Raw genomic sequence first — 13,415 nt, forward strand, 5'->3', positions numbered from 1 at the left:
TTACTCAGAAACACAAGTACTAGGCACTCTGGCTTTTGTAATAGGGCTGGGTATACTAATAGTATAATATGAAATTTGTTGCCAATTTATTTACACCTGAGTTTCAATAGCAGTACCAAAATATCTATTAAGTATCTTTTTAATACTATTTATAAACGTAAAAATATTTTTTAAAATTCAACAACAAAGTCCAAACCTATGAAATGCATTAATATCTAATGGTTTAACACAATAACATACAGTAAAAAAAATTAAGAAAATTAGAATTCACATCAGGCAATATCTGGTCAAATAAGTAAACATGGCTAAGAATGTGGCGAAGCATTCCGCGCTAGCTTTCGGTACTTGAAGGTTGACAATTACGACAAGTAAATTCATAATTCAAACAGTATTTAGATTTGATACCCAGCCCTAATGTAATACAACTACAAACAATACAAAAAAATATATATTAAAAAGATGACACAAGCAACTACTCAAAATCAAAAATCTCTGCCTCTTTCTCTTTCCAAAAAGCAAAACTGCGGTCGATGTATTTGCAAATTTCTTCATTGCTGAAACTGGAAATGTCAGTTCCACCGTGGAGCATCCCCTCATCAGGCGTGGGCGTCTGCACAATGACCTTAGGGACCTGTCTCACCTCTGGGAGGATGTGTTTCACCACCTCCACAGTGCTCTCAGTCTGACTCACGGCGCTGCCAAAGAACTTCACTTTAATGTCCTCGAAGCCGTCCTTCCACTCGCGGTTCCCGGCCTCGATGTCCTGTATGACAGCCTTGTGGAAGTCCCTGACCAGCTCCCAGGGGAAGCTCCCCACGTGGTCGAACACCTCGAAACACAGCAGGTGTCTTATCTTGCGCTCGTCCGCCGGAAGCTCCAACTCCAGGATGTGGAAGTAGCCCAGCATGAAGAGATCCAGGGTCAGGTTGTCGTACTCCACCGGCACGCCGTCCAGGCGAGGTAGGAACTGCTCTGGGGAGTAGAGGGCTTTCTGCCTGTGGAGCCTGTGGGGGACACTGAATGGTTACTCAAGATCGTCTCAACACTACAGTAGGCTGAGGCTAAAGATTAGAAGCTCCGCCACCGAATTTTGCTGAGTGACCTCCTTTTCTGTCTACTCTACAAATGGAGTGATTGACGGCACTACAGACAGCATTCCAAACCAAACCGTTATGCTGTTCGGTTGAAACTTTTGAAGTTTAGTGTCCTGGACATTCAAGCAAATCCTTCATTTTAATCAAAATGAACAACGTTTAGGATTTTAAAGCTGCATTAATTTACTTTTTGGCCACTTGGGGGCAGAGTAACTCAACAAGCTAAAACTGACTTATTAGCTTGTAAAAGTAGCAAACAACATGTTAGCAACCAGTTGCTGAGTAACACATTCAGCAGACATGATGCAGGTTCTGGTAGCGGCAGTGACCTGTCAATCACAGTAAGCCCCGCCCTACAGCATACTCTGCTTTATGGTCTATTTGACTCTAAATGGACCATAATTTACTAACTGAACATCATGCTGTATTGAAGAAGACTTGAAACTAGAGATTGAGACCATAAACTCATGTTTACAATGTTTACTGAGGGAATAAATCAAGAGAGAAGTAGAGTCATTTTAGACTAGACTTCTATACAACCGGAGGAGTCGCCCCCTGCTGGTCAGCAAAGATATTGCAAGTTTTAAGACTTGAGCATTGGCTTCACTCAGCAGAGCCGGATGTTGCCGCCTGGTGAAGACATTCTGTTCTGATTTACATAAAAAGGTCATGCAGTGCCCTACCTGCGTATCTGTCTGGACGGGACGCTGGAGATCATGCTCCTCCAGTTTCCCAGCATCTTGTTGACAGCGCTCCTCTGCTTGAAGAAGTGTCCCAGAGAGCTGTTCATCATCTTCGACTGGGCGCTCTCCGCGCTGCTCCTGCGACCCAACCCGCACTTGTCGCCCGTCCCCGGGTTTCCGCCGCTCATCTTCCTCTCTGCTGCATCCTTGCTCTTCAGCGACACGGTGTAGGCCGATTTCTTCCAGTGGCCTAAGAACAGCACGACTATACGCTCCTTCCTGAGGCTGGTGGTCTCTCGAACGTCCGCGACGTTTTCATCGTAGTCAATGCCGGAGTCGTTGTTCTGGTCGGTTTCCGGGGCCGGAGTCAACACTTTGGGCTCTTTGTCTGACACCGTGGCCTCGAGCCGCGCGAGAGCACTACCCACCTCCTCCGGCGCATCTGACAAAGGTGAGTTCTGCGTCTCAAAATTGGACTTCAGCGTCCGCACGGACACCCCAAACTGGTGGATCTCATCCTCTATCCTCTCCCTGCGTCCCCTGGTGGAGTTCTGCCGGTCGGGCGTCTGAGAGAACACGGTGATCAGGTCGGTGTTGGGCATCTTGCAGTGGGGCTGGTCCGTCAGGTTGGTCATGAGCAGAGACATGCTCTTCACGATGCCAGAGATGCGGCCGCACCACACGGGCAGGGGAACTTGACTCGAGAGGTTTCTGAACTGCGTGTTGGCGGTGATGTTCACTATGGGGGCTGGCAGGATGTGCCTGAGCTCCTCGGCCAGACGGGCGAGCTCCAGCTCGTAGCCTTCGCAGTTCCTTTGCATGGAGACGTTGGCGATCTGCTGCTCCACATAGATGAGGTCATCCTCCGTCAGCAGCTCACCAGAGGGCCCCAGGATGGCGTTGTGGGCTTGGGAGAACCTCCAGCTGACTTTGGCATATCTGTTCCCATTTTCCTGTCAGAGGAGAAGCAAACAGCTTGCAGATAAACATGCAGGATGTCACATTTGAACTTTTTTTTTTAATATTATATATTTCATATGGCTTAGGCGTGAGGGGAAAAGAGTAATGATACAGTTAAACTGCAATCCAAACCTCAAAAATATGACTTGGCGAGCAAATGTGTTCAGTGATTTGTTATATGCAATTAAAAGTAAATGATGATGGAATTTCCAAGTTGTTTTTTTTTTTCAAAAGGTTAAGTAATGCAGATTTAGAGTAGCATCACAAAATTATACGACAACTTTCCCTTTGCATTTTGGAGCTGAAGTTGTGGTCTGGAGCGTTTGTTTAGAAACACATAACTGACTCTTTCTGGGCTGCAAACGATCAATAATTTATCAAAGAAAGTTGCCCATAAATTTCCTGTTGATCCACTTATTGATAAATTGTTTTAATAAAATAGTTTGGGCTGATTTTGTCAGCCAACAAGTGTGATCACGACCGCTCCTGAACCTGTGCTACGTCAGATTTAAATCAATCTAAGTGCATTGCTGATGTAACCCCGTTTAATCTTCCAGAGAGACGTTACCTTCCTCCTCTGGTCCTCCTCGTCCAGCAGACGGGCCTGCAGCTGTCTCACCATGACTTGCCTCTTCCACTCAGCGATGGGACGGCCTCGCTCGTCGTGGGTGGGCACCAGGTAGTCGATGTCCGACAGGTTGGCCTCCTCAGTGGGCAGGACCACCATCTTGTTCTGCACAGACACAGCAGGGTTTTGTTTTTTTTTTAGCAAAGGACAGGGAGCGCTTGCAAAAAGGCAGGATGTAGAAAGTGAGAAAGCTTACTGCTTGTCCGGTGAAGACTCCTGACATCCCTGATTGTTTCAAGGATTTAATGGAGTTCATGTCGCCGAGGAGTTTTCTTCCAGCCAGGAGGTTTGCACCAGGCTGCATCGTCTTATCGGGAGTGGCGGTAATCTCGCTCCCAGCGGCCTTGGGCTGATTGAAACCTTTAATAACTGAAATACGCTTCATAAATCTTCAAAGAACACACACTATTTTTTTCCACCACTGAACAGGGACTCACAGTAACAGAAAATTATTTTTTTTTCTCACCGGATGTCGTGATTTGAACCTTCCCTATTCTGCTGACAGTGGTTTTCTCCGTTGTGGATGAAGCGGAGGGTAAAGGAGGTGCAGGAGGGGGCTGAGGGTATCTCGCCTGCGGGGCCTCCTCGCTCTCAGGTTGCTAGTTTAGACGAAAAATAAATAAAAATGGTGACGATGAAGTGACGGTGATGGACCGGATGCTTTGGGTAGAATCAGGAAATTGTGAAGAATGTAAAAAAAAATGGCGAACTCAGCGTTTACCTTTAGACTATCCATGGGTGTGTCACTGCTGTAACTGTCCCTGCATGTGTCACTCAGGCAGCCGTAGTAGTCCTCCCTGCTGCACTGCGACAACACAGCCGGCTTCACCTTCACCTCCTCCTCCTCTTCCTCCTCCACCGGAGCGGTCACCTCGATGGGCTTATCTGGGCAGGCTGTCTGCAAGTATCACAGAGTCACACTCAATACTTTTCAAGACCAAATATTATGAAATGTGTAGCTTATTTGGTAAAAAAAAAAAATCACATCCTGGTATCTAACGAGAGACTACTGTCACATCCAACTGTGGAATCACTACTGACCCGTACGTGAGCTTTTTTGTTGTGAATTTTCCATTCCGTGGTTGATATTGATGGAACCTCACATTGTCCGATATGACAACATGGACAGCTGTTGTCCCGTCATACATTTTCACAACTATCACCTCCGCATCACAAATGCTTTTCTCACTTCATGTGCTTCTGTTTCTTCTTCAGTAAACGTTTGTGTCTTTACTGTACTTTTGATTTCATACTGATTATGGAGAGAAAGGTTTTGTACCTTTTTTTTTTTTCCTTTTACATTTTGACTTTTTATAACACACAACTTTACAATGGTAGTCTGAAGCTTTAGTTCTACGGTTCACATCTCATGCAAAATGAGTCGAGTGACAAAAAGTGACACTTATTTATTGTTATCCAGGGAAAGAAGTGAGGTTATTTCATTTGTTGTCAAAGACACAATATTTCTCACTGGAGAAAAAGTACAAACAAGTATTCTGCGCTTCTGCCCAAAGGTAGGGACACACAGTATGTGATGGAGATAGAGCAGGTAAGAGTCTGTGGGAGATAGAATCAATCACACAATTATATTAATAGAAGGATTTGTTTGGGTTGTTTTCTTGAGGTCAGTGTGACATGTAGATGCAAAGGGAATCAGGAATATTAGCTTCAAAAATGTATTTGTGCCGGTGAAACCATACTTTAATGCTAAAAAAAATATAATACTTGAAACATACTAGATTGAAAGGAACACATCCGAACATTTAAAGCCTGAGGAGGCGCGCCACGAAAATACACGGAGAGCAAAACAAGTAAGCGTCCTCGGATAATTGGCAGCGTTTCACACCACTCTCGGGAGGATGTCGGATGTATGGAAACATTTAGATCCCCTTTAATGAACCTGCGTTGTCCTAATGCACTCCATGCAGAATGCATATCAAATTCAGCTCTCCGAGGACATTATTAGTAACCGAAACATCAAAGGCAGCCCTAACAAGCTGCTGCATGCTGTTGTGCTTTGTGTCCGTGAGGTGGTCCGTGCCATTTCCTCTCACGCGGCACTTTGATGTCCAACAGCACGAAATATGCTGTGACACCGCTCGGGCGGAGGAACTGACTTCCCCGAAGTTGTGCAATCTGTAAATAGATAAACAGGGGGTGGGGTGGGGGTGGGGGGGGCAATTCCTTTGTGACCCTTCTCGTAACAGTTCAATGTCCTAAAAGCTACGATCAACCGCCTGTGAGAGTGTGTGTGTGTGTGTGTGTGTGTTTAATTAGATCCAGTGGCCAGAGAGCATTTGGTTTTCATTAGCACCCCCATCACAATTGCCACGCAGATATAGATAACCGAGCCCTGTTTTGGCCCTGGATCCACTCTCCCTCTATCAAAGACCGCAGAGAGCCCCATCGCTACGGAGCAGGAGCCAAGAGTTAAGAAACATGGCTGCCTCGTTGTCGGGACACGCAGCACCGGCGCTCCCCTTGGTTCGACGCCCCGGCATTTCAGAACACCGTGTGTATTTAAAAAGATGTCGCCAAAAAAAAAAAAAAAAAAAAGAAAGAAAGAAAGAAACATGCACCCACATGAATTATTCACGTTCCTGGTGATAAATTGCAATGTGGAATGTATACAGCCGGTGTACATTATACACAGAACACTATAGTGTAAATACACGTCCACTCGCAGGTTAAAATACTCTCAGGTTTCCTGCATGGGGGTAAATGCTCGAGACTGACACCATGTTTTTGCCAACTTTTACAGCTTTTTTTTCGAATGACAATATATGTCTACTTCATAACGGAACATTGTAACAGCTACTGGATCAGAAAGCCACATCTAGAAAGAGTGCATGACTCAAAAAAGGAATTTGCAAAACATCAACAATGGCAACATAAACTGAGAGTATTAGTCATGCCTAACCGTAAGAGGCCACAGCTGATCAGAAAATAGGTCAAACATTGCCAAAACATCGAGTTCCCTTAATAACAGAACTTACAAAATGTTCCCTTCACTTCACAAAACTAATTACTCAGCCTGAGCAGTCACTTGCTTACTCACGAACACACGCTCCAAAAAAAAAATATGATGTAATAAAGAACAAAAGAAGCAAAGGCAGCATAGAAAGCAGAAAACAAACTGAAAATGATCCACAAACAGACCTAAAAACCCACTGACCTCGACCTCTCCTCCCGGTGCACTCGGTAAGACCTCGCTGTACGGCGAAACTCCGAAGGCACCGACTCCTGCGGCCAGGGAACCCGGGGCGATGGCTCCGCGGATGTGACACTATCGGAAGATCACCAACCGCTCGTTTGACACCATCACGAGCATCCCTACCAGTGGCCAAGGGCTGCCAGGCAATAAACAATAAACTCTGATGGGAGCGTGCGGTTAATAATTAAGGGAAAGGATAGGATGGCCCGGTAATGTCACCAATACACAGACAAACCAACGGACACGGCGCCGCACGAGGGGAAGTATCAGCAGAAGACTTGTCAAAGCAGCTGCAAAAGAGACATTTTATCCACGCGCATTCAGGTGATGGTTTTTCCACTTGGGACAATTGAAAGGAGGAGGCTTTTGTGAGGGCTGGGGGCAAAATCTACCTGAGATCACTAGTGGGCTGTGACAGTGGAAACACAATGTGACACCATAAGATGGGTCCGAGTGTGAATGTGGAAACGCTGACAACAACAAACAGAGCGCTGGGACAGATGCTGGACACATTTTTTTTAAAGATCTTTCAATAATTCCCCAATTTCAAACTAAATATTGATTACATTATCAATTGATCTATTATTATTATTATTATTATTATTGTCTTTAAAATGTCAAAAAATAGCCCAATCACAATTTCCTAGTAAATAAAAGATAATAAAAGGATAATTGTGAGTTTTTGTCATTTCAGCTTTATAAAAATTACTTAAAACGATTATTAAAACAGTTACAAATAATTTTTTTGTCTATCAACTAGTCGATTAATGCACACATTTTTCCGGCTCTACAGCTGTTAACCTCGGCATTCCGTACTTTAAAAGTTGCATAGTGTATACAGTATTACATTGCGTATGGGGATACTCTAGGAAATAGATTTTATAGTTCTGCAAAATATCTCCCCATCTGTGACACACATGTAAATGAGATGCAGCCGGGCTTTGTGAGATTGAGAAAAATCAACAGATCAACAGATGGGGGGGGGGGGGCTTCAGGAGATTATTTGATCTAATCTGATAGATGCTAACTAGTGATAATGTTGATTAGATATTCCATTAATAATACAAATAAAAGTCACTAAAGCATGTGTTTTCTTTCTCACTGCAAAAAAAACACTAAGCGGAAATCATGACTAAAACACAGTGATGAATTAGACAATGTGTGTTCTAAAAATACCATCCTCAAACAACAGTATCTTGGGCCCGATCGCTGTGAATGGAGCGCAAAAGCCACGAACGTGTGTGTGTGTGTGTGTGTGTGTGTGTGTGTGTGTGTGTGTGTGTGTGGAGTAAACCTCCGGCCGCACGCTGTTTATTTGATTGCAGCTGTTCCTGAGATGCGAGATGAGGAGCAGCGGGGTCTGACCTCGCTGTGAGCGGTTCCAAACACACACACACACACACACACATACACAGCTCTCCCCGGTCGATGTCCCAATCCATTTGGGTCGCTGCTCGGAAATGAGATTATCTGACTGACACTTAAGAACCCCGTGATCCACGCAGCGCTTGACAAACCCAAAAGCCACCAGACATGTAGTTAAAGCACGTCTACATGTACGGCTCCTCTGCGGCACGGTGGGTTCCACAGCATTACATTAGTCTGCCATCCAAATATTACGAGGATGTAAAATCAATTAACTGCCGATTCGGGTTCTCCATCAGATGACCTCTCGGTGCACGCGTGTCCGATTCATACGTTGCCAAGAAACCCGATACGTCATTCTGTCTGCTACCATCATTACCCAACATCCAGAGGTGACAATCATAGCACTTCCAAGTCACTGGAAAAAAAAAAATAAAAACCATGACACACACAATCAAACGTGTGTTTAAAGCCAGTGACATCCTGCTCTCCGAGTCCACAGAGGGATAGAGTTGCCGGTTCCAGGCATCAGAATGGTGAAAACGCTGAAACTTAAGCTTGTGGATCTCGTAACGCGCTCAGCCCCCGGGCCCTCCACCTGAGCCGCAGGAGAGGGGTAACTGATAGGCCCTTAGTTGGCGGCGGCTCCGGCAGCGCGCCGACGTCTCAGCGGCCCCCGAGCTAATTAGCTCCCCATTGTTGAAGGGAGGATTATTTCTGAAGGGGGAGCTCTCTACCATCATCCTCTTCGTGTACGAGCGCTGCTCCTCTCTGCTGATTAATTAATGGCTTCTATTGGACGGACAGCTTTCCTTACTCTCTGTGTGCATCGCGGTACAGTCCGTGTTTTAGGGCGATGGGGAGAAACGAGGACAGGCCGCAGGTGGCTTTCGAGTTCAACAAGTCTGCCGACAGCTAACAGTATAACCTCTTTCCTCTTTAAAGTCAACTCCACGAGCTCAAATGTCAGCATCAGCTTCAACTGTTCTCCTCTAAACCTAATTATTATGTAGCTATTCAAAAGAAAAACACACGATTTAAAACACAAAGAGGCTTCACACAGCAAACTGAAGAGTAATTACAAAGAGGCTTCACACAGCAAACTGAAGAGTAATTTGAGTTAAACGCAGGCCGGTTTTTAACTGCCTTGACCCCTGATGGGTCAACGGGCACAAACAATGTGTTCACGCTAAAATATTCATCAGCCACATGAAAGGGGTGTCGTGCTTTCTGCACCAAACAAAAGAGCTTATCTCCTCGGCGGCAAGCTGAGATGCGACGGCTCTCCCCCGGCACTCACGGCACCTCGAAACGCCTTATTAGAAACACAAAAGCCGTCGTCCTCCACTTCCTCGGCCCTCTTAAACTGAGAGCAAAGCAATCAGGCTGAGTGGAGGAACACGGCGCTGGAGAAGAGCACGCTCGACCCCGCGCCAAATACACGCCGCAAATTAAGAACAAGGACTCGCCAAGATTCTTCCAGATGTTCGCCGTCGACCGAGAACCAGCTTTGATTTCTCGCGCCGAGGTAAACAGCTGGGCAGCGCTGACACAAAGAGAGGACACAGAGCAGGAGAGTGTGTGAAGTAAAACAGGTGAGGGAGCTTACACTTCTCTCAATGGCACAGAGATATCTGGCACAGTCATGGTGTCCGTTGTACTCCGCCAAGTCTGCTGCCGTGAACCCATCAACGTCATGATCTGAAGGGTTCGCTTGGTTGGCCAACAGGATTTTACAGCACTGAAAGAAGCAATAGAACAATACGGTAGAACAGTTTAGTTTATTTAAGATAAGACAAAAACTATGACAACAACTACAGAAAGAAGTCACGTCCAACCTCCAGGTCTCCATTCTCTGCAGCGTCATGAAGTGGGGTCCCCCCCCAGTGATCCTTGATGACCTTTGAACCCAAGCGAAGCAGCCTCTCCAAGATGCAATAGTGCCCTCTGCTGGCAGCAAAGTGCAAAGCAGTGGCTCCATCTCGGTCCTGGCAGGACAGGCTGACGTCGGCGCACGTCACCTGTTTAGGGTCAACGAGGAGGGTTAAAAAGTGCGGACTGAACAAAACACACGCGTACATATCGTAGGACGACACGTGTTGTGCTTCTCTACTGACCAGCCACACCACGACAGCTTGGTGGCCCATGTGAGCAGCCGCATGCAGGCAGGTCATGCCATCGTGGGCCCTCAGGTGGACGTCGGCGCCGCAGTCGTTCACGAGGTGCTCCGCCACGTGCAGGTGCCCCTCCTGGCAGGCCAGATAGAGCGGGGTGGCGCCGGTGACCGTCTGGCGGTCCACACAGCTGTAGCCCAACACCGGGTCAACAGCAGGGTGGGCAAAAGGGCAGGAAAGGGGGACACGTCTTTATCTGGTCCTGACTAAGTGCCACTGTCTCAGGTTGAGGAGATGGACGAGAGATGGCACTACCCCCATCATCTCAGCATCGTTTTTTAGTTGACAGGCTGTGAACTCACCCGGGTGCCTGTTGAACGAGTAGCTTTAGGCAGGTGAGGTCCCCATTGGCTGCGGCGTAGTGAGCCGGCACAGCCCCGCAGTTCGTCTCCACCTCGGCCGCTCCCCCGACAGAGAGCAGCCACTTGATGACCTCCGCACAACTGAACCGGGCCGCGAGGTGGAGGGCAGCGGCACCAGCAGCATCCCTGTCCTGGGAACATCAACAAAGAGGGGAGTTGGGTGAAGCTTGATGCAGAACTCGACTTAAAAAATAATAGACATTCTTGATTATCAAGACACGACGAAGGGGTTTCATTAGGTGCATTTCTTTTCTTTTAGGAGCGCCACCAATTAAGACATTTGGTTCTATTAATAACCAGTAAATCATCATCTGTCTCCTCCACACACCTCACCTCACAAACACCTCGGCTGCCTCCTCCCCTCCCCCCTCTGTCCCCCCTGGTGAGCGGCACGGACAATGAGCCCTCTACTTCAAAGGGCTCTTCCACCACCGACACCATGACCACCCTCCCCCCCTCTCTGTGACGACTGGCCAGGTTAGAAGACAGCTGGAGAGACTCCACCAAGGAAGTCTGTCCAAGGAAGAGGGACCTGATGGCATCGGCCCCAGGGTCCTGAAGACCTGCGCCATCCAGCTGTCTGATGTCCTACAACACCTCTACAACCTGAGCCTGAAGCAGGAGGAAGTCCCGGTGCTGTGGAAGACGTCGTGCCTGGTTCCTGTTCCTAAGAAGACGACACCATCTGGCCTCAATGACTACCGACCAGTTGCCCTCACATCCCATGTGATGAAGGTGCTGGAGAGGCTGGTCTTGGCCCACCTCCGACCGCAGGTGAAATCATCACTGGACCCTCTGCAATTTGCATACCAGCCTCATGTGGGAGTGGACGACGCCATCATCTACCTGCTGCAACGAGCTCAGTCGCACCTGGATGGAACCGGTGAGAATCACTTTCTTTGACTTCTCCAGTGCATTTAACACCATCCAACCAGTGCTACTGAGTGAGAAGCTGCGGGAGGTGGGGGTTAACGCGTCCACCGTCTCCTGGATCACTGACTACCTCACAGGCAGACCACAGTTTGTCCGACTGGGCCGTGTGCTGTCTGATACGGTGGTCAGTGATACTGGAGCCCCACAGGGAACTGTTCTGTCTCCCTTCCTGTTCACCTTGTACACCTCTGACTTCCAGTACAACTCGGGGTCATGCCATCTGCAGAAGTTCTCTGATGACTCTGCAGTGGTCGGGTGTATAAGGGACGGACGGGAGGAGGAGTACAGGGCAGTGGTGGATGACTTAGTGGAGTGGGCCGGTAGAAATCACCTGCTTCTGAACGTGGCCAAGACCGGAGAGATGGTGGTCGACTTCAGGAGGAAGACGACGGCTCCACAGCCACTGAGAGTTCTGGGAGAGGACGTGGACATGGTGAAGGAGTACAAGTACCTGGGTGTCTCCATCGACAACAGACTGAACTGGAAGGCCAACATCAACGCTGTACAAGACGGGGATGTGCACTGTACTTCGCCGTAGTCTGCTGGGGGAGCAGCATTGGAGCCAGAGACACCAACAGACTTAACAAACTGGTTAAGAAGGCCGGCTCCATCATCGGCTGTAAACAAGACTATCTGGATCAGGTGGTGGAGAGGAGGACACTGAAGAAACTATTATCCATATTGGATAACCAGGACCACCCTCTCCACCACCTACTGCAGGGACAGCGGAGCACTTTCTCCAACAGAATGATCCAGCTCCGCTGTCATAAGGACAGGTACAGGAGAACATTCCTGCCTACTGCTATAAGACTGTACAATAAATCACCTCGGGCCAAATCAAATTGTTAAACCTCTGCACTACTGTTTATTTTGTTGATTTAATATTATTCTGTTCTATTCACTGTGTATATAGTGTGCATTTTTTATATAACATCTTTACTATATTATAATTGTATATATTGTGACATGTGTATTTTTATTTTTATTTTTTCTTTATATATAATATTAAGATTTTTTACCAGTGACCTATTGCTGCTCTGTAACCTATTGCTTCTTGTAACAAAATAATTTCCCCTCGCGGGATCAATAAAGTTAGTATCTATCTATCTAAAGAAACAATTACGTAATATGTTTATACCTATATTTGTGAAACAACAGAGATGTACTCAGTCCTAATAGCTAATTTCAGTGAGAGGTCCCCTCAAGCATCTGGACCTAATTACACTAACTATATAATACTAATGGACACCCAGTAAGTCAACGCCACATGATGTAATCAGCTGGTAATGCATCTGAAAAGGTACTGTAGTGTACGGTACCTTTTTGCAACTGCGGTGATGTAACCTCACTCTGGGATCAGTTAGATGACCATCTGAAGCCATCGCCTGAATTTAGGCTCACAGAAAAACGGAGTCGGTGGAAATTACCAGGAGAGCTGGACATGTGGCATCTCTCCAAGGCTTTTGAGCCCTGGAGGTAGGTTTCCCTCCCTCTCTCTCTCTTTCTGTAGAGATCCTCACAGTGCTCACCTCAACATTGCAGCCTCCAAAGTCCACCAGCCATTGCAGCTCCCGGATGTGGCCCGTGGCTGCTGCGTCGTGCGCTGGCGTGGCCCTGTTCGAGGCCCGGGCGTCGGCCGCCAGCCCCAGCTCGCTCACCAGGAACCGCAGGCACTCCAGGCGTCCGCACCTCGCCGCGTGGTGCACCGGGCCTGCACCTTGAGCGTCGGCGATCACAGGTGAGAGGCGACCGGAAGATGCCAGCTCCCTGAGGGCCGCGAGGTCCCCCGCTCGCGCTGCCCGGATGGCCCGATGAAGCACCATCCCCGGCCGCTTACGGGTAGGTTGTGGCATGCGGAGCGGGCTCCCCGGGGCTCTTTGGCTCCCACCGGGATAGCATCGCTTTCTCGCTCATGCTCAACTCTCATTCAATAACAAAAAAAAAAAACCCGTGCACTCGCATGCCGCTTCCCGAGCCAGGAAAGTGACACCCGAGCAGGGAG

The 13,415-nt window shown here is 47.7% G+C and overlaps 1 protein-coding gene across 1 annotated transcript; it reads right to left on the bottom strand.

Moving 5' to 3' along the window:
• Window positions 1-194: 194 nt before the first annotated feature.
• espnla (espin like a) lies at window positions 195-13,236 on the bottom strand. The gene is made up of 11 exons (XM_068707178.1): window positions 12,943-13,236; window positions 10,421-10,611; window positions 10,062-10,248; window positions 9,783-9,965; window positions 9,554-9,685; window positions 4,087-4,263; window positions 3,832-3,964; window positions 3,562-3,734; window positions 3,306-3,470; window positions 1,778-2,730; window positions 195-1,004 (listed from the first exon to the last, which is right to left on the bottom strand). The coding sequence occupies exons 1-11, from the start codon at window positions 13,234-13,236 to the stop codon at window positions 473-475; spliced, it is 3,120 nt and encodes a 1,039-aa protein (XP_068563279.1). The 3' UTR covers window positions 195-472.
• Window positions 13,237-13,415: the final 179 nt, after the last annotated feature.

Source organism: Cebidichthys violaceus, unplaced genomic scaffold (genome assembly GCF_023349555.1).
Source record: "Cebidichthys violaceus isolate CVI_PGR_0920_01 unplaced genomic scaffold, fCebVio1.0.p SCAF_13, whole genome shotgun sequence".
NCBI classification, from domain to species: Eukaryota; Metazoa; Chordata; class Actinopteri; order Perciformes; family Stichaeidae; genus Cebidichthys; species Cebidichthys violaceus.